General features: G+C 41.6%; 1 protein-coding gene across 6 annotated transcripts in view; it reads right to left on the bottom strand.

Annotated features, from left to right (window-relative positions):
• PJA2 (praja ring finger ubiquitin ligase 2) overlaps positions 1–21,544 on the bottom strand; it is a 44,809-nt gene extending 23,265 nt beyond the window's left edge. Inside the window, exon 1 of one of the 6 annotated variants that reach the window (XM_075740267.1) lies at positions 21,306–21,544. In XM_075740267.1, coding sequence (XP_075596382.1) covers positions 21,306–21,351 — 46 coding nt within the window. In that variant the 5' untranslated portion in view covers positions 21,352–21,544. Of the gene's footprint in view, positions 1–2,585; positions 2,803–10,571; positions 10,649–21,305 lie in introns of those variants that run through there. The other 5 variants (XM_075740262.1, XM_075740263.1, XM_075740266.1 and 2 more) reach the window with 5 other exon arrangements.
• Positions 21,545–22,117: the final 573 nt, after the last annotated feature.

Genomic DNA, 22,117 nt, shown 5'->3' with positions numbered 1-22,117 from the left:
GGGTACTACAGTCACCCCAATTCCTCAAATGATTGTTAGCTGCTGTCACATAGCAGAAAAGCATTTTAGAATACAGAGGTGGATTTAAAAAAACAAACAAACAACAACAACAACAAAAAACAACAAAACCCCACAAACCACCAATACAGGAGTGTCTCCTAAAATGCACAGTGCATAAACAGGTAGGTCCAGCCTTTTCCAGGCACTGCCTTAATCACCAACACAGAGCAGCATGCTTCCTTTTTACTTCTACAAATACTGCACTAAGAACTCTGCTCCCCAGAACCAGCAAACTACAGGCTGTAACAGAAAACTTCAGAATCTAGACCCAATCCCTCTGACTTGCATAACCAACTTGTCTTCTCCCACAAAAAATCCCTGTTTTTCCAGAAACAACATGATGTTCAAGGTTAACACAAGCATACATGTGTTCACAACCTAGCACTAGAACTCAAACGTTCAGAAATTATCCATCCTCTTGACCACAATTCTACATATAAATCTGGAACCATTCTAATTTACAGGCCTAAATTTAGGATCACTGGAGATTCCTGCTCAGTTACATGCCAAGTCCTCTGAAGGATCCCAGTCTTCACCCACTGAAACACAGATATTTCCCTTCACTCTCCATTACCTTTTGTTCTCCCTCTCAACTCCTTCACGTGCTGCACACCAGAAACAAAAGCAGCAGCTTTCTGGGATCAAGAAGTGCGTGACCTAGATCTACAACAATACTCAAACAAATCACCGCCACCTGTGCAAATCTAAGACACCAAACTGTGACATACACCTAACTCCTGAATGGGGCAATGTCAACTGCCACAGTGGCAGGCAGGCTAGTCTCGCTCGCAGTTCCCAGAACTGCTGTGATCTACCTGGGCGGCATCACTTCAGAGCAGAGTCTAGTTCATAAAAGCAACAGTAAAATAATTATATAAATTAACTACAGTGTATCTAATGCAGTTCTGAACATCTGAACAAAATCTTGCCTTTCTTCCAAGAGCTGAAATACTGAAAACTTTCCCTACTGTAACTAGCAATTTTATTAGTTTAAGGAGAAGGCAACTGAGTTTCATGACTTCTACTGAAAAAAGTATATCCTATAACCACAGAAACATCACAAGGACATTTTCAGTTAAGTATTCCATCTAATTTACCTGGTTCTTGTTTTCACCCTATTATGTCCAATTTTATTTCTTTGTTATCATTCATTCACGTATACAGTCACTTCCTAGGCCTATTATATACCTCACAGAGGGAAAACAAAATTAGAAGTGTGTGGAAGGGGGAAGCCAAGGGAGGTGTGTGTGGGGGGAAGCTGTCAAGCAGCAGTGCCAAGTGTTTTTCATCTCAAAGAAGGGAAGGGCGGGGCGGTCATCATTTTCTGTGGCAGAAGGTATTAAACTAACTTTTTTCTTTTTTTTTAAAGACATGTAAAGTGAGCTTCAAATATCTCTAAGAAGTATTTTTTCCCAATCTTTTAATAACTCATAACTTTTTCCACTCTTCCTCAGATTTGTCCCAGCATTCTTAAAAAACTCGTATGCATATATCAATCTCACCAACACTTGACATAGAAAGAAAAACAAATATAGTTTGTCTTACTCAGCTGCTCTTTTTTCTTTTACATCTATGAATTACAGAAACCGTTTTCTTCCACAAGGCAAGAACAGGACCTCACGTTCAAGGTTTGAAGAACGAATGCATGTAATACTGACACAATTACTGTTTTTGAGGTTACAGTCTTAAAAAAAAAACCAAACCAAAACTTTATTTACTTCCAGAAGTATATGAATGCATTTGGCTGTCAAATGGGCGAAACATAAAAACAACAGACATTCTTGACACCCTTACTTGATTAATTCTGAATCATAAAAAATGCATATCCCTGATCAATTCAGATAAAAGTTGCAGGTAAAAATATTCACATTATCTTTTAAACTGTATTATCCAACATTCTTTATCTGTAACCAATATTCTACATCTCTTTCTTTCCTGCAGGTACTGAAAGCTTCCAAGAGGAGATGAATTAAAAAGAAATTTCAATTAGAATGGAGAATTTTCAGTTTTCTAAGCAACACTGTTCCAGACAGTGGAGATACTACTCCACTTCAGTTAACAGAAAAAAGGTATGGAATAATCCCCAAAAGGGAGAGGAATATTTCAATAATTTAAAACATCTTACTGTCACAATTTCCCTCTCTTGACACTGTGGGCAGATTAACACTGAAATTGTTTAAATTTATTACACTTACAAGCTCCAAACTACATACCCTGGCAAATTACCACTCAAAACAATGAATATTCAGTTAGAACTTACCTTCACTGTCTGGGATTTATCTAAACCTCAGAAAGCCATAGCCATAGTCTAACCCCGGTAGGCAGCTAAGCACCACACAGCCGCTCTCTCACTCCAGCACCCAGTGGGATAGGAGAGAGAGTCAGAAGAGTAAAAGTGAGAAAACTTTTTTTCATCAGTGGGCTGAGATAAAGACAGCTTTTTTTTTTTTTTTTTTAAGGAAAAAAGAGGAAAAGAAACAAAAGCAAGGAAAAAGAGTGATGGAAAAAAACCCCTAATTGCTCACCAGCAACCCACTGATGCCCAGACAGTTCTGAAGTAACAGCAGCCTGGCCAACCTCCTGTACCCTCACGAGTTTTATAGCTGAGCATGAAGCCAAACGGTATGGAACATCCCTTTGGTCAGTTTGAGTCAGCTGTCCAGCTGTTTGCCCTCCCAGCTTCTTGTGCACCCCCAGCCACCACACTGGCAGGGCAGCATGAAAAGCAGAGAAGGCGGCCTCAGCTCTGTGTAAGCACCACTCAGCAAGAACTAAAACATCCTTGTATTCAGCAAAAAATTCCAAAATATAGCCCCATACAAACTTCTATGAGGAAATTTAACTCTATCCCAGCTGAAACCAATACACAATATCATAAGCAAAAATTAAATGTTTTTCTAAAGGTTCAGATTTTTTAATCCAAAAATTCTTTCTTCAAAGTCTCTGGTTCCACAGTGACTGGGGGTGCTCACTAGGATGTTTGAAAGCACAGTAGTGATTATTTCCATAAGTAGTATCAGCTCAGCTACCTGTACACTGAAAAATGTAATGTGCTTCAGGAATTTATTTTTCAAGCATTAATTATTGTCTTTTCATTTAACCTTTCAGGTCATTTTGCACTCTCCTTTGAGCTACAGATTCCACTAAGTCAATGTTTTTACTTCATATAGTTCCTTCTCTTTGCCTGAGGCTGAAAGTAGCCTGTGGTCCAAGTTCGATAAGACGGCAGGCTAGCCTACCACTGAATTCACTTTAAATGAAAATAAAACTTTAAAAACAAATTTATTTTTCTTTTTTACACTCTCAGATTACAGAAACTGATTATTTTGTTAATGACTGAAACAGCAGCTGGCTGCACCTTCAAACAGATTGACCAGTTTACGTCTCTGGAATCTCAATAGTGCAATGCATTCAGCAAACATGAATCAGGTGTTTTTTCCACTGAGGGCCTTAATTTGGAAATACAGCATAGGCAGTTAAAGATATCTGAATAACTATGTGAATAAAGGAAATGCTTATTGCCACCTTGCCCACTTTAAAGAAAAAAATAATTCTGCATTTAACACTTTTAAGAGAATTAATGAAAATATTAATCACAGCAAATTTATATTTTGTGACTACTGGCCTCTTCACACTTACTTGTTAAGTCACTCAAAACTAAACTCGTAACTTAATCGTGCACATGCACACTTGGTGTCAACACATTTATACTTATACTACTAGCCTGACCCTATCAATTTTGATATAACCAGAGTCAATGCTAGTGACAGTAAAATAGCAATACGGTACCAAAACTAGGTACTGACACTTTTGAGACAGTTTGCTCATTCTCTGCTCTGTACTGCCCTCACCCGCACACACCTGCCCCAGACACCTCCAGCCCTATCCCTAGAGTAAGGCTATCTGCACAGGCTTTCTGCTCCGGCAGCTGGAAGAAGAGATCAGAACCACCCGTGCTCCCTGTAGCAGCAGGGCTAGAAACCACAGTGGCAGTGCACTGCCTGTCATCTGGTAACAAGCGAAAAGAGGAAGGTTGTGCATTCCCAGGGCTGAATGGGAGAGGAAGGATTTAGCTCCAGCAGACCCTTCCACTGCAATTTTTATCATGGGCCAAATTTCCAGTCTCCAGGGAATATCAAGTCAGATTGAAGAGCAGTAAGAGATTGTTCTTTGGGAAGACAGAAGAAAGATGAGACCAGCACACAGACCCCATCTCCCAGATATTTAGTAGCATTTTAATATAGGAAGCTTGGTGATACTGTATGAAGCATATCATTTGCGCTTAAAATGTAAATGGCTACAAATCAACAATTTAGAGGACAGAAACTCTAAAATGCTGCTTCAGAAAAAAGCTTTCTAGTTCAACCGAAGAGAATTCCTTTTACAAGTGAAACCCAGTCATCACCTCCCATGTAGAGTTGTCTGAATGGGTAAGTTGCTACAAACCACCACCTTGACACAATTCCTTTCTATCCTCAGACATCCTCCTAGAGTTCAAGATCCTGCATGGTTCCTACTCCTTCATCCAGGCTCTTCTGACCAACATGGGTGCACAGAATCCCTCTACACAGATGTCCGCCATCTGTTCACTTCAGCCAAGGAGCCAGGGTAAGGCTGGCTTGCTCTGACACCACTTCAGCTGTAGTTACAATAGTTGGCTGTCAAGCTGTAAATTGGACTGCATGAACTTACTCAGCTTTACCAAATCCCCTTTCTTCTGTCTTTGTTTTTTAAAGCTCAGCAGATAGTTGCATTAGCACAGCTAAGGCAGTAGAACTGAGCCAGACGCAAGCAGCTTGAGGCAGGAATTGCTACACAAACTCTGCTGCCAAAGCCCCTACATCCCTGAGCCACGGACCCACTCTTTGCTGGGCACTGATCTGCAACCATTCCAGTGCTGATTTTTTCACTGTTCTCTGATGATCTCGCTGCACCAACACTACACTCAACTCCCACATTTTGTCTAGTGTATTTGCACTGGTTTGCTTCAATTTTAGCCGAGCTCTCTGCTTTCTTACACAAATCTGTAAATAGGTTGAATGCATCACTTTCTTCTTCCTTGACTTTGACAGGACATGCAAATCTGTCCTACCAAGTGCCAGCTCTGGCTTACCACAATAATTGCTTTTCCGGTTTTTGTCCTGATGAATAGCTTCAGCAGAAATTCCACATTAAATCTCAACTCGAGAGAGAGGGAAGATTAAGTGAAGTACTAAAAGCTTTTAAAGATAAGGACAGTGTGTGTGTCATGTACTAGCCAATTAAGAACAAGTCCTATCATCCCTTAGAAAGTTAGTTAATAATAAAAAGCCTAACTTTGCCAGTAGCCCTTATAGCAATGTGTTCTGTTAATACAGAACGGCTAATCATCAGCTGAGCCTTCATATCTCTCTCCTTCCTAAACATCACAAGTTTTCATATTCTAAATATGTGTACTAAACTAAGGGCATGGAAATAGTAATTTTTACCTACTGCTTTTCAGAAGATATCCAGAAATTCAGTCCTTATTTTTAATAAAAGCTGTACTAGCAGTCTGCCTCCCTCTCTCCCTCCCACTCAAATTATTCATCCACTTAAAAAAAAAAAGCACCAAAACCCCTCATATATGCCCTCTCTTTTTCCTTTGCCTGTGACTTTAACATTTTGCATTTCTATTTTAGTTCCAATTCCAAACTTTCTAGAGGAGGAAGCATCTCTATAGAGCTGAAAGACAGCAAATATAAGCCAGTATTAAACACACCAAAACTCTTCTATAGTTTGAGCAGACAAAGTTTGCTTTTATTTTTGCCAGTGTAGACAACCTCAACATACTTTAAGAAGTTAGAACAGTCACTTTCTTTCTCCCTGATAAACGTAGCAAATAGGAGATGACAAGAGAATCCCAAGGTGGAAGTTCAGTTAATTGAAACTCTTACATCGAGAGATACAATTCAGCAAACCATCAGGCCCAAAGATGTATTTTTGCATTGTTATCTTTCATCGTACTTAACTGCTTTTATTAAAGCACAGTTAACTCAAAAGACATAATGAATCCTTATCCACTACCAAAAGTAGTCAAAGTCATTTTTTGGGAAGTAATTTTTTTCCTAAAGAACAGCAAAAACTTGCTGCTTTAAACTCTTTTCCTTTCATAAACAGAATTTTATATCTTAGATACATGGGTAACAAAAGCTTTTGATCCAACTGACAGACAGGAGAGCTCACCTGAAGTCAGTTGGGCCTTCTAGACTTTTAAATTTTAGAAACAGAATATGAAGTAGTTCTAATACATCTGTGAAGAAAGTAAGATCATTCTCAACTGCAGAAACACAGGACAGGAATAAACAACTGAGCAAATCACCAAAGGGCAAACAATTGGCAATGTGCAACTAAACAGAAGGGCAGCAGAGGATTATAGGGGACCACAAGTTACACACAACTCAATACTTCCCCGTTTTAGCAAACAGCAACAAATGGAGCTGTATTAGAGTGAAGGCTACAAGACAGGAAAAGTAACCCTTCTACCCTGATCAATGTTGCTAAAATCAAATCTAGCACTCTGCATATAGTTTTAAGTACCATACTTCAAAAAAGATGACTCTTAAACAGCAGCAAGGAAGATTTCCCTGACATTTGGAAATAACACATGGAAACAACATAAGGGAAATGTTTCTACCAGTAAGGAGTATCATATCACTTAAACAGATTGCCTGGGGTGGGTGAAGAATATCCATCAGCAATGCAGCCCGGAGAAAGGGATTCAAACATCTAGTGACGAATCACTGTGAGGAAGGGTTGGCAGAGAGGAAAAGCAGGACAGGTAACTGTTTGAGCTCCCTACCAGCCCCACGATTATTTCCCTAAACTAGCCCTCCAGAATTTCAGATATTTATTCTGTTTCTGGGGCTGGAATCACAATTGTACATAACTATGTTAGTGTGGAGGGGAAAATCTGTGTGCTTTTTTTTCCAAACCCCTGGTGTATACAGTGAGATACAACTACAATGTGACTCCTAATAACTATTTGCTTGCTTTCACATAACTTAGAAGATAAATCACAATTTCTCTACTGATCAACTTCTCTACTATTCTCAACTCTTTTCCACATTTTTTCCTTTTTAAAAATTTCTAAAAGGTTACATAATTAATATGCTGTATGAAATTGCATTAATTTTAGTGGGTGTGGTACAAATACTTGATTTTGTCATCTTCTTTTACAAACAAACTTTTCAGGTCATGTTTTAATAACTGTAAGCACATATGAAAGGACATATGTGCCAGCTGGACTTCTCTCTGCTTCCATAGTCACATATCTAGTTGCCTGAAATGCTGTATAAGGGTCTAGCATCAAAACAGCACATTTGAAATTAACCAAATCTGAAAAGCTGTTTTAAAACTATTGAGAATGATTAACACCATTGGCAGCAGAATTTCTAAATACTTTTTCGTGACACATATGCACCTAGCAACTTACACAGCCATCCATTCTGTCAGCCTTGGAGAGTATTCCACTTATTACTAAAAGCTTGTTAGCAATTACCTCCATTTCCCATATAAACAAGTTATAGCCCTGCTCCACAAATACAACAAAAAGTGCCAGCCAGGTGTAGCCTACAAGAAAACCAAGGTTCTTGCAAGACCTACTATATCTTACACTTTGTCAACTCGAATAGGTGCCTCTGTATTAAATGTGTACAGTAGTATCCCAAGCACTTCAGGATATTCCTGTGATAAACAGCATGAAGTGTTTTTCATTCAAGTTCAGGCTATAAAAAACACAGAAGCTGAAGTTGCACACACTGATGGAACATACCATCCTAAGCTCAAGTTCATGTGTCTTTTAATGACATTCAAAATATTACTTCTCCATGGATGCTCCCAACAGAACACCATGATTAGGAAGCATTCCCCTCCTCCAGTTGTTTGGATTTACCTATATTTATCCCACATTCAAAGTTGTTTCTGTAACTTGAATATTGTTTCCAAGTATTAACTGAAGTTTTTAAACACATCTGCCAACTGAAATGAATGCAAAGTAGACCTGAGGGACCTGTCCAGGTACACTACTAAACATACAGATAAAAGACTGCTGAAGCATCATTGTAACTCTGCAGTAGACTATCAGCCTTACAGCCGTACCCATAAAACTGCAGGGGGATCATTAACGTATCTGTGAATAAATGAATTAGAACAAATTTGCTCCCATACTTTGTTTGTTCAAAATATTATTCAGAAATCCTAGGATAAACCTTCATTGAACTGTAAATTTTATGCTCGCAACTTCAATTACATCCACAACTCCAATTACCTCAGATGTCAAACAAACACTACTTACACGGCAAACTACAAGCCAGAGACTGTCTGCCTTACAAATGTATTGTCCTCAATACAATAAGATTCTGGCCTCTAGTGCTGTACAGCACAGTAATACTTTTTGTTTTATTCAAGCTTTCCTAAGACACCAAGAATCAAAACAAATACAACTCAACAAGTACTACGGACCATAAGAGAGATTACTATGTGAAAATGGTAGCATGTGAAAACGGCAGCTTAACTTCTTGCTACAAATACCCTGAACAGTATTTGCAGAATTAATCCAATACATCATATCAGTATTTTTCATTTGCTATGCTAAACTGCTTTTGCAGAAGTAAACATCTTCACGGCAGCAGATAGCTTAACAAGGCAGTAATTCATAAATATGTCTTACTTTGATGAAGCTTTGATCTGTCGAGGCCTTTTGCACACTACCTACACTGCACTGCAATTCACTGAGTTGGCAAAGGAAAGAAAAAGATAGGCATATATCACAAAAGTTACGTGATCCTGCATTTTAATGCAACTTCAAAATAATGACTTTTCTGAACAACTTTTTCCAGACATTTTCCTTCCTTTAATGGGTGAGAAAGAGCAGGAAATCAATTCTGTGCAAGTCTGACTCAGCTGCAAATAAACTTATTTTATCACATATATTTGCTTACACAAATTTAAATATGCATTATTCTCCTAAATGGAATTTACATCTATAAAGTATTTATTCTTCATGATTTGTGCATTAACAGAGAACAGTAACAGTCTGACAGCACTCTTTATTGCTACAGGACATAATTTATTTTTTCTAGATACAGTGTAACAGACTTTTAATCAAAAATCATTCCTCTAAATTGCTTAACTGTGTACACGGACAAGTGCAAATCAAGAACCATACTGAAAGAATGAAATGTCTGAACATGTCAGAGTATAGAAAGAGGACCTAAACACAGTCTCCAAGCTTTTAAACACATCCTATAAAGTACACAGCATCACAGTTATAATAGCAACTTTTTATATCTTTGTCCACCATGCGGATTCACATGCTATGTAACTGGTATGTATTCTTCACAAAACATATTTATTCACCAGCAGTATCCAGGCAAGCCTATCTAGAGTGTACAGTATTCTGAGAGAACTCAGTTCCACCACAGCCAGCACAGCTGAGGACAAGCAGTTCATGTGAACCTACTAAAGGTGCAACATCAAAGCACAGACGGGAAACACCCTCAGGAAGGCTCTCATCCGGGTGCAAAACCCATCCTGCATACTGTAACTACAGGTTAATGCATTTTTGCTTGTGTGTAAGAAAATGCATTAACCTGTAGTTACAGTGTGCAGGATGCATCTTAACAAATCCCCTCCGGATTCCGGGCCCAAGACACATTCCTTCTGTCCCTGAATTTGGGGGGGGTTCTGCTCTCAGCTGCTCAGACCATCTCTCTTCCAGAAAACAGGCAGCGTGAGCACTTCATGAGTTCAAGCAATGTCAAGCGGCTTACTTTAGAAGTGAGCCTGCTAACACCCATTTTTGTTTTGTCTGAGGTAGCACACCGAGAACCCAACCCGCCCCGCTGGCGGGGCTGCTCCCAGAGGCTTGCTGCGCAGGACGGAGAGCCCACACCCGCCATCGCCGACGGCTCTTCGGCCTCAGCACCACGCTCAGCATCCGCTCCCCCTTCCGCCCCGGGATACTCAGTCACCGTCACATTGTTGTGGGGGAAAAAAACCAAAAAAGCAAACTAAAACAAAACCAAAAAAACCCCACAACCTTTGAACTGCAGGCCTGCCCGTGCCTGCTCTGTAGCTGCCTGCCCCAGTGGCTTCCCCGCGCCCACGGACGGCCTCGGCCCCTCAGGCACAGGCAGACGTCAGGCCACCACGGCCCGCTGCGCTGGACGAAGACGGCCGCGGTGCCCCCTCAGCCGCTCTCTCGGTCCACTGGCTGCGACCAGCACCACCGGGGCCGCCCCACGCGCCGGGGCGGGCCGCGCTCCGCAAGCCCGTCCCTGAGGGGAGGCCGCCGCTCCGCAAGCCCAAGCGACGGCCCCGGGGGCTGAAGACGGCCGTGGCGCGGCCCTGCCTGGCTCCACTATCGCCCTCCCTCCCCAGCCGGAGGCCACACACAGAGCCCCGGGCTTGAGCCGAGGCTGTCCCGGGCGCCACCCGCAGCCGCCCAGCCGGCTCAGGCTAGGCCGGCCTCCACTGGAGCCCGCACTCACCCCTCCCGAGCCCGGCTCGCCCGCCTCCCCGCAGCAGCCGCCTGCCTGCCCGCGTCCGCCACTATAGCCAATCCTGTCGCTTTACAGTCGCCAGCGGCGGCCAATACTTGGCCAGGGTGCAGAAGCAGCGACCAATCCCGGTCGGGTGGGCAGGAACGGAGACAGTGGACACGCCCCTACCGCCCCGGGGGGCGGGGCGGGGGCGGGGCTGGTGCCTCGGTGGGGAGCGGGACTGGGGTCCCGGGGTGGCCTGGCGGCACTGTGCTCTTTCTTCAGCCCTCGGCCGGGAGCCCCTCGCCCCTCCTGAGGACCGTGCGCCCCGCTGCCACCCGGGGGGTGCGCGGCGGGGGTGGAGGTTGTGCACCGCCGTGCACGGCCGTACTGCCTGTGAGCTCCCGCGGCAGCAGGGCCGCCGACCTGCTGTTCCCGAGTTGTCCGAGGAGGGCGGACACCTCTGAGGTGGCAGGGGATGGCCGGCCCTGAGGCAGCTGCGGCAGAGATGCCGTGGCGGTCAGCGTGCCTCATCACCGCCAGCCGCCACCCAGCTGTTCACCTGGAGAGGTGTTCCTGCCCGGATGCGTGTTTCTGGCCTCACTTGTCTGTTAATGAATAAATTACTGTTACCCTTTTAATCAGTCGTTTGATCATGCAGAGTGACTTCACCTCTGGGCCAGTCACTTATCTGAATTTAGAAGGAGATCCTACTATTCAAAGGCGGGCAGAAAGCACTTTCATGTTCTACTGCGGAGAAGTGGGAAAGGGTGACACATAGTAGGACAGAAAGATTGACACACAACATCGGGCGATATACATTGTACTGAAGAGGCAGATAAGCAAAAAGACGTACACTTTACAGAGGAAACAAAGGGGCAGAGCAAGGGAGAAGAAGAAAAATAATGGCCTCACATGAGAAGAACTGTGCTATGTTTGGTGCATACAGAAAGCAGGAGGAGAAACACAGCACTTGGGATGAAGACAGAGCACAGACTATGCCATACAAAAACAAGGCCAGAGAAGACACGCTGCACATTGTTTACAATGATGAAGCTTCATCTGTTATCAACTGCTATTTTTATAAAGATTGAACATTGTTTTTTATTAATATGACTAGTCATTCCTCAGGGAAAATTCTCATTATCAACTTTGTGTAGAATATTTCAACTAGCATACACTTACATTGTTCAACACTCTTGTCAGCCTAAGTATCCCTACACTCTGTTCCAATAATAAACAGAGTTTGTTCTCAAAAAAAAAAAATATTAGATGGTGGTATCCTAGCCTGCTTCCATCTACAACAGAAGTTTTTTACTCCCCCAGTATTACCATGTTGGGTACACTCTAAACATTGTCCCGGTTTCAGCTAGGATAGCGTTAATTTTCACAAGAAGCTGGGAAGGGACATATCCAGGACAGGTGACCCAAACTAGCCAAAGGGCTATTCCATACCATGTGACATCATGCTCACCATAAAAGGGGGCTAGTCGGGGAGGGGTGGCACAGTTTCAGGACGGTCTGTGCAGTCATGTTCACAGGTGAGAAATTGCATTGTGTATCACTCATTGTAAGTACTGTTGTTTTTATTCCACTCTCCTTTTGCTATCCCAGTAAACTGTCCTTATCCCAACCCACGAGTTTCACCTTTTCTTCCCATTCTCCTCTTCATCCCACCTGGGAGAGGGGTGATCCAGCGGCTGCCTGGTGCTCAGCTGCAGCTGGGGCTGAACCACGACAACATAACAGAAATGAATCCTTTATTAACACCAATATCTACTTGTTGAAACATGACAACTGAGATCAAGAATAAACTTCATCCCCAAAGAGGAATTCAAGTGAACGCTGGACCTAATGAAATGTGATATCTATGAATGTGTCCCATATTCCTGCTGCCACTCAGCAACAAGAATCCCCCAGTCATCCATTTTCTTACAACTCCTCCCCCCTCTCTCACATTATCAGTTCAGTTCTCACTCTTTGGACTTTCTGCCCTGTAATTATTTTTCACGTCCCTCCATTTTAAGCAAGACAAGCAACAGGGCATACTGCGGCTGGTTACTAGCTTTCTACATGCTAATAGCTTAGCCAGTACATGCATGCTGACTGCTGGTCAGGAAACCATATAAATGGGTAACTGTACAATTCATTCTCAGTAGAAGTGCTGACTTTATTTGCTTTCTCCTGTACATAGCTGCTAATTTTTGCAGAGCTTACAGAAATCTAAGTATGTTGAAAATGGTCACCTAATAGGGATGAAGGAAAAAGCAGAGGCATTCAATGCTTTTTTTGCCTCAGTCTTTAATAAAACTGACAGATCTTAGGCTGCCCAGTCCCCTGAGTTGGAGGACCACAAGTGGGAGGGAACAGTGACTTTCCATTTGTGGACACTGAAATTGTAAGGGATCGGCTGTACAAGTGGAATGTTCACAAGTCCATGGGGCCTGATGGGATTCACCCCAGAGTACTGAAGGAGATAGCACATGTTATGGCAGGACCCCTCTTGATCATCTACCAAAGGTCTTGGAAGCCTGGGGAGGTCCACACTGACTGGAAGCTAGTCAGCATTATTCCAATTTACAAGAAGGGCATGAGGGAAGACTCAGGAAACTACAGACCTGTTAGTCTAACCTCAGCTCCTCGAAAATTATGGAGAAGATCAGACTGGCTACAATTGAAAGGCATTTAAAGAGCAATGCAATCATCAGGCACAGTCAACATGGGTTCACGGAAAGGAAGTCCTGTTCAAGTAATTTGATATCCTTCTAAGACAACGTCACCCATCTAGTGGATAAGGGAAAATGGTGGATGTCAGTTTTTCTGGATTTTAGTAAGGCTTCTGATGCTGTCCCTCACAGCATCCTTCTGGACAAGTTGTCCATCTGTGAGATGTGCAGGTTCATGGTGTGCTGGGTGAAGAACTGGCTGAAGGGCAGAGCTCAGTGGGTCACAGTGAATGGGGCTACATCTGGCTGGTGAGCGGTCACCAGCAGTGTTCCTCAGGTCTCAATTCTAGGGCCAGTTCTGTTCAATGTCTTTATCAAAGATTGGCATACAGGAGTTGAAGGCACCATTAGCAAGTTTGCTGATGATACCAAACTAGAGGTGCTGTTGACTCTCTCGAGGGTGAGAAGCCTTGCAGAGGTATCTTGATAGATTGGAGGACTGGACAATCATCAATGACATGACATTTAACAAGTCCAAATGCCAGTCTCTGCACCTAGGACGGAGTAATGTATAAATGGGGAGAGGAGTGGCTGGAGAGCAGCCCTGCAGAAAGGGATCTGGGGGTGCAGGTCGACAGCAGCTCACTATCAGCCAGCAGTGTGCCCTGGCAGCCACGAGGGCAAACCCCAACCTGGGGGGCATCAAACATGGCATAGCCAGCCAGTCAAAAGAGGGGATTATCCCACTGTATTTAGCGATCATGTGGCTTCACCTTGAGTACTGAGTTCTGGGCCCCACCATTTAAGAAGGATGTGAAGGTCCTCGAAAGCATCTGGAGGAGGGCAACAAAGCTGTTGGAAGGGCTGGAAGGCATGTCCTGTGAGGAGCGGCTGAGGACTTCGGGTTTGTCTGGAGAAAAAGAGGCTGAGGGGTGACCTCATTGCTCTCTATAGCTTCCTGAGGAGGGGAAGAGGAGAGGGAGGTGCTGAGCTCTTCTCCCTGGGATCCAGTGACAGGACGTGTGGCAATAGTTCCAAACTGTGCCAGGGGAGGTTCAAACTGGACATCAGGAAGCACTTCTTTAACTGAGAGGGTGGTCAAAGACTGGAACAGGCTTCCTAGAGAGGTGGTCAATGCCCCAAGCCTGTCAGTGTTTAAAAGGCATTTGGACAATGCTCTTAATAACATGCTTTAACTTTTGGTCAGCCCTGAAGTGGTCAGGCAGTTGGATGGTCATTATAGGTCTTTTCCAACTGAAATCTATTCTATTCCATTCCATTCCAGAGTTCGTTCCTTCCTGTCAAAATTTTGCTAAAAACATCAATTAAAAAACATTAGGAAGGAGTGCTGATAGGTATGTATGCAAGCAGACTGATAGACAAGCCAAACTCAGATACTTTGAGGCAATAATGTGAGTTGTTCAGAAAGATCAGGATAGGCTAGCATTTGTTTAAAACCCTCACAACTACAGGCAGGGAAGAAAATGGATTGAGAGCAGCCCTGAGGGAGTGTTAATTGATGAACAGCTCAACATGAGCCGACAGTGTGCGCCTGCAGCCCAGAAAGCCAACGGTGTCCTGGGCTGCATCAAAAGAAGTGTGACCAGCAGGTCGAGGGAGGTGATCCTGCCCCTCTAGTCCACTCTTGTGAGACCCCACCTGGAGTACTGCGTCCAGCTCTCGGGGCCCCAGTACAGGAGAGACATGAAGCTGTTGGAGCAAGTCCAGAGGAGGGCCATGAAGCTGATCAGAGGGCTGGAGCACCTCTCCTATGAGGACAGGCTGAGACAGTTGGGGTTGTTCAGCCTGGAGAAAAGAAGACTCTGGGGAGATCTAATCGTGGCTTACCAGTACCTGAAGGGGCCTACAGGAAAGATGGAGAGGGACTGTTTATCAGGGATTGTAGTGACAGGACAAGGGGTCATGGGTTTAAGCTGAAGGAGGGTCAATTTAGATGAGATGTTAGAAAGAAATTCTTTACTGTGAGGGTGGTGAGGCACTGGAACAGGTTGCCCAGAGAGGTTGTGGGTGCCCCCTCCCTGTAAGTGTTCAAGGCCAGGTTGGATGGGGCTTTGGGCAACGCGGTCTAGTGGAGGGTGTCCCTGCCCATACCAGGAGGGTTGGAACAAGATGATCTTTGAGGTCCCTTCCAACCCAAACCATTCTATGTTTCTATGATTCTATGATACAGATCTTCAGGTTAGGCTTGTATTGAAAATCATCCTCTTAAGGAATCCACCCCATACATTCACAGACTGCTGTAAGAGGGAACAGGAGAAATTAGGCACCAAAGGTTAAAATTAGCCTCTGTGAATACTCTTCATGGTGTATCAACCCATCACTCCATGGAAATACAAAAGGTTTTGGCAGAAAATGTCAGTCTAAATAGAAGAATACTACTACCATGCAAATATCTTGAGTTTGTATCTTCAGCTGGGGAGCAAGAGTGAATTCTTCCTGAAGGCTTGCTGTGCTGTTTGATGATTATACTCCAGTAAAGACATTAAGTCTAACAGTTTCTAAAGAATTTTAAATGGTTGCATAAGACACATCCATATCACTGATGCATCCATGATGTCATTCATATTGTATTCAAAAGACTAAATAAAAACAAAAATAGAAAGTTTTTTCATGTGAGCTGCATGTGAGCATTTAGAATTTTGTAATGTTTTTAATCTTCATAGTATTCAGACCAAGTTTTTTTCTGAGGAGGCTAAACTGTAGCTGCACATACTGAGGTTGTGCTCAGTAAGAACATACAGAATACCACCATATCAAAGAGTGCCACCTCTTTTTCCAACTCCAGATTATTAGGTTTTATAACAAGAAAGGAATTTTTTGATGATCAAAAGTTCATCCTCCCTCATAGAGGAATTCAAAGAAAACTATGACAGAATACTGAAAGGTACACATGAAAAACAATATGATGATTCCTGTAACAAAATCTTACTGCAAATCACAAACTGTCATACCTGTGTTTTCTTGGACACATCTCATTTTCTATCCAGAAATTTTGTCCAGTAGTTTTCAAGAATCTTCTTTTTTTCCAGATATTTGGTATTCCTACAATGTGCATGATTGGTAGCTTCAAGTGGAGTTACTGTTTTAAGTTAGTAATGTTGTAATTTGGTTATTTCTGAATATTTCTGAGCAAATGAGATATTATGTGTACTTCACAACAGAGCAAATATTTCTTAGAAGCATGAGAATTATTGTATATATACTTTACAAGTGATTTGTTCAAGTACAGTTCCTCAGATGCATCCCCAAAACCCTGAAATTACAGCACAACAAGCTGTAAAAACACCAATAACAACACAGAACTGCAAATTAAATCTCCTCTCCCAAAAATTCAGATGACTATAAATTCAGGAAAGCACGGTGTGTTCTAGTTTAAAAAAGATAATATTAATATACACCTGCCACTCCAGAACAAGAAAACATTCAGTTTAATAAAATGAAGTCAGAAATTTTTAAATCAGTTAAAATAACTTTGCTGACACATTGTAAAATTAGCCAAGGGGTATTTCTGCAAGGTAGCATTACTTATAAGTAACATTATTTGTAACTATCATTAAGAACAAGTGTTTAGCAGGATACAAGATATATTTTGCAGTTTACATAGATAATGTCAACATCTAAGTTTACAATACTATAAATAATAAATGCATACCAGCAATTATGGAAAGAAGGATTATAAATCTGTATTCAGACTTATAGATTTTAAAGCACTTTTAATTGATTAAGAGATAATTTCAGCATGACTGGATTATTCCCTACCCTTGTACTTCAGTGTGCTTCTCCAAGGTCCTTTACCACTATTGCCAAATAGATTTTAAAAGATTTAAGTTTTATTCAGTATGGCAATTTCTATGTAACAAAACATTTCTTTCTGTATTAAAATCAATGAAATACTGCTGCAAATAAACAAAGATTTTAAACTAGCTTAATAAAAATATTTTCTCTTTCTTACAGCTAACATCACTTACTCTTCTTTGCATGGCACTAAGACCCAGCCTACTGAGCTTCAAAATAAGCTGTCTACTATTTCAGACCTTTTTGAGTCTCCAAAATCAAACAAAACAAAGAAGGTAACAAATGGAATATGATTTTTTCTAGGTCACATTGTCTAGATAATTACTCAGATGCTAAAACACAATTAAAGATATTAAAAAATTGCTCTTATAGTCTGAAATTGGGCTGGATAATTAAACCAGTTATTAAAGAATAACAATATTTAAATGGTTGCTTTATTGGTAAGATGTGGTTATTATTCATAGCAATTACTAACTGATTAATAAATGTATCTTTTATATTGTGATTACTTAGAATAGAATAGAGTAGAATGGAATAGAATAGACTATTTCAGTTGGAAGGGACCTACAACGACCATCTAGTCCAACTGCCTGACCACTTCAGGGCCTGACCAAAAGTTAAAGCATGTTATTAAGGGCATTGTCCAAATGCCGTCTAAACACTGACAGGCTTGGGGCATTGACCACCTCTCTAGGAAGCCTGTTCCAGTGTTATTCTAGATGGGAACTTACAGCATGTGTATACTCTGTATTAATGCTTCAGTCATAAAATACCTCTTGCTATGGGTTAGCAAAAACTGAGCTCTGCAGGATAACTCAGAGTAGTAAATGAAATCCTAACTATCCAGAAATTCCCAAGGCAACCAAAACAAATTAAAGTTTCATTAAAGAGACTCTACTTGTATTTATATCTCATAATAATGTACAAAGTACATGCAATCTGTCTACGTCCTAAAGTATTCCCTAAATAAAAACAATTTATAACTTAAATTCCTAGCAAGGTCTCTGATTAATTCAATTCATTCAGCAGTGATACATTGAATTAAAGCTTAGATCCTTCTGAACAGCTCTAAAAAAACCCCAAACACAACCACCCCCCCACACCCCCAAAACGTCATGAAATTCCACAAAAGCTACTATACGAACAGGTACTGTACTAGTCATAGCTACAGACCTGAGACTCTTGTAATCAATATACAAACATAATTCCTGTTTATGCATCAACCCAGCACACACTAGGATTAAAACTCAAAGGGCTCTAGTCAGGAAAACACATTTTGTCAGGAAAGCACTCGAACAGATGCATGAAGGCCTACGCACAAACAAGTCAAAGGCTGCCAGCTTCCTAGGTTCTTGTATTTCTTATGGTCATGGAAATCTCTCTCTGTACCTCCTTCCTAAATTACAGCATGTTTAACCACAAGCAGTCAACTTTTTCTGTCCTGATAGGATGAAAACAATGTTAAAAGACAACTAATTGCTATTACACTTACTCTTCATCTACTGTAGCATTTACATCTGTTGCTTTGAACTTGCTACATCCTAGGCATGCAACACACTGTAAAACTAGGCATGAAAGATCTAACAAACAGATAAAAGCTTGTAACTGGGCAAGACTGATCCCCACTACCAAATTTCTCAGGTGTGTCAGTGTGATATTGTAACACAGTAAAATGGTGACACTGCATCCTGTAAGCACACCAAGAGAAATTAATAGTCACAATGATTGATTAGGTTTGCCAGCTGAAAAAAAAATGAAGCAATACTAGGATTAGTTTTTAAATATATGGCAAAATGTTTTGGTCACTAGTTTCAAGAGTTTGCACTTTTGGCCAGCTTAATTGGAAAGGCCTAAAAATTGTTCTAAAATGGTTAATTTTTGCTCCTCAGCATAGAAATACAAAATATTTCTGATACCAAAGCCCAGAGCAGCTGAAGTAATTCTGTCAGTGTTCTCTGAGGTGGCTGAAGTACAGTGTGTGTCTATGCACATGTGTTACATCTCCAAAATTGGTACAAACTCCAATTTGCCAGGGCTGTGAGCGTGAACCCCTTCTGCTGTGTAGTTTGCAGAGTGAAGGAGTTTGGCTGGCTGACCCCAAGGTGGGCTCCTTCACCGGTACAGTAAAGAAAGCTGGAAGCAAGGACTTGTCCCTCCTTTCCCCTGGGGGCCATTTCCAGCTGTGGCTTTACCACTGGCACCACACTTCTGCAACAGCTGGCCTGCACCCAGTCCTGGACCTCCCCAAGTCTGGTCCAGACCCACCAGCTAGGCTTCCCAGCTCAGCCTTGCACCTGCCCCAGCACTACGGCCTTGCAAGGGTATCGCTGGGCTGTGTGTGACCATGATCATTATCTCTGGCCCCGATCCTGACTACTGCAATGCTGTCGGCAAGGACGCTGCTCCTGTCTGACTTGCTGTCACACTCGGCTCCTGGCTCGCCTTCCTTGGAGAGCAGGCAGGCCTTGCTGCACCCTGATGCAATTTTGGTACATTTTTTTGGCAAAAATAAACAAATTTGGAGGTTAAGGCTGGCAATTGTTTGTTTCTCAAGAGAGGGATCTCAAAACTTTAGAGGTAAATAATGAGTTTAATGTGTTAGGAGCCAGGTAAGTTGAGAGGTCTGCTGTGTTATCATTCTTGGTATCACTGTAATGATTAAATTAAAAAATAAACCCTGGACTAGTCAAAGAGAAAGTGCCAAAGTTTTGGAAAGCTCCTCAAAAGCTCAATAAAAGTGTCTTCTGAATTTGCACAGTGCAAGGTTTTCTGCTGCTCTGAGAAGATAAAGATTACCATTCCCATGCTCAGAGAAGATGAAGATTACCTTTCTTGAGCAGTTGTAATGGAAAACACACCTGTGTCTCAGGATCTCCAGCCCACAGCCTGGCATTTTAGGTGAAACCATCATGGAAGGGGATCATCTTATCCTATTGGTGATCTGGCAGATGTATTTATAAGTATTGAACCAAATTCTGCTTTCAGGCACAGAGGTGCAGGTTCCGAAACAGACAATGCTGATGCATTTTTACTTCTGACTGCATTTTTTGGCAAAGACAGTATAATACTGTATTTGCGTAACTGTCAGTAAAGTTTGGGCTACTGTATTTTTTTTCCCAGTTCCAAATTATTTTTAAGCCTTTTTTATTGACAAATAAAGACACTCCTTTCTCCCTCTTGAAATAATGAAAAATCTGGCTTGAGAGAAGGCAGATCTAATGTGTTAAGGCACTCTTTCATTTAGTAGGTGCTATGGGTGAAGACTTGATCCTGAACTGGGAAAAAACTGTATGAGTTGTACAGCCACTGCAAGCATGTCTTTCAGACCCCTGCATGTAATAGTGGTTCAGAAATTACTACAGAAACTATTATTTTGAAAACTATCTGCTTTTTTGTGAGGATGTATGTATTTGTGTCACCAGAGGATTGATTTTTTTAATATTTTTTTTTTCTTGATAGAGTGAAGTAAGCTTTTTTCCGTCTTCAGCAACTGAGGTTAGAGAATCCCTAGCCAGTACAGTGGCACCACTCTGCTTTGAATCTATTTTTCACTGTTTCAGCATTTTTCCCTTACTGAATCTGGGTACTGTAAAGAACTTTTTAAGTATGTCAACAGTCATATGTATCAAAATAGGTCCTGGCTTAACAAAGGCGGATAGGCCTATTTTAGATGAAAATAACACCAATGGCGACCTTACCTGAAGATACAGTGGTTAAGATTTTCAAACAGGCTTAAGATAGGCATGCCAGTGCCTTCACCACTAAAATAGGTAGCTTACGTTTAATAGATTCTGGTCTCTCATACCTTCTAGTGTGCAGTTGTTCTCAAATTCAAGACTGTCTCAAATCATTACAAGTTGCTCTATGCAGGCAGTGCTATAGCGAGTCTTCATGTGGGTGGCTAAGGAGGAATTCAGATGTCTCCCTATGGATACCTGTCCTGTAATTATGTAGCCTCTGCTCATACCACCCTAGAGAAACTAGGACAACTGCCTAACACTGATAACATCACTGCACAGAAAATACCATGGGGTCCTCCCTCCTTAACACTGCATAGCAGAAATGTGTTGGATACCCCAGCTGAAGTTACAAAGTCTGTGCTTGTTTTGGAAAAAGATATTTTTATCCCTTTAATTAAAATAAGTCTAAGATAGGCAAATATGGTTGTAATGAAAACTAATTTATGAAAAGGGTAAAAGCTGACAGTTCTCAGATACAGCTTCATCAAAAAGTTAACTGATCCAAAATTGAAGCCACCTACCTATTAGAAAGTTAAAATATTCAAATTCCATGGTTAAATATGTCATATATGCAGTTTGGTTTCCTAACTAATTTGATCATTTGTCTGTCTGCCTCAGTTTCTACATGTTTCAAAGGCAGTGAGTAGGACAGATTCACTGTGAAACGAGCAACACAGTCCACTCTATGTGGAATAACTCCCATGTTTGTTCAGCATCAGCTTTCATCTGCAGGAGACCAGACTCGTCAGTTCTTCTCTTCACAGAGCAACCGATTTAAAAATGATACAAACAACATAATTAACAGAGGGTCTGAAAATTCAGAATGTAAACTTTCCAAATTAAATAGGATGGCATAATTCATTTGCTAGAGATTGATTTTTCACCAAGCAGAATCTGTCTAGGAGTTATTGTAGGAATCATCTTGCTACTTATCTTCATTCTGTTTCAGTAACAGCACCTGTAAAACTTTATTGATGTAACTACCAAACCAGATGGCAATTTTGCTAAATCTTGGAGAAAAAAAGTGATTGATTTTTATACAGCCATTGTGTAGGACAACTTGAAAATATTAAACTGGATATACATATTGACCTACTTCCAATCAAGCCACCTTGTTATGTTTGTTGCTAATCTACTATACTATTGATTGCTAGATACTTCCCTATCCTCCAGAAACTGCTGGCTGTGTTCATATCAGTTATGTGTAAAACAACAGGAGATCGTTGGCAGAATCTGAAAGTTCAGTGTAACTTCTGCAACCCTCGCAGATCATACTGCGAAAGCCAAGTCTATTTTGTTTATTTTATTACACGCTTCAAGATAATTTGTTTCC

Source organism: Balearica regulorum, chromosome Z (assembly GCF_011004875.1).
Source record: "Balearica regulorum gibbericeps isolate bBalReg1 chromosome Z, bBalReg1.pri, whole genome shotgun sequence".
NCBI classification, from domain to species: domain Eukaryota; kingdom Metazoa; phylum Chordata; class Aves; order Gruiformes; family Gruidae; genus Balearica; species Balearica regulorum.
This window is presented reverse-complemented; position numbering and strand designations above follow the sequence as displayed.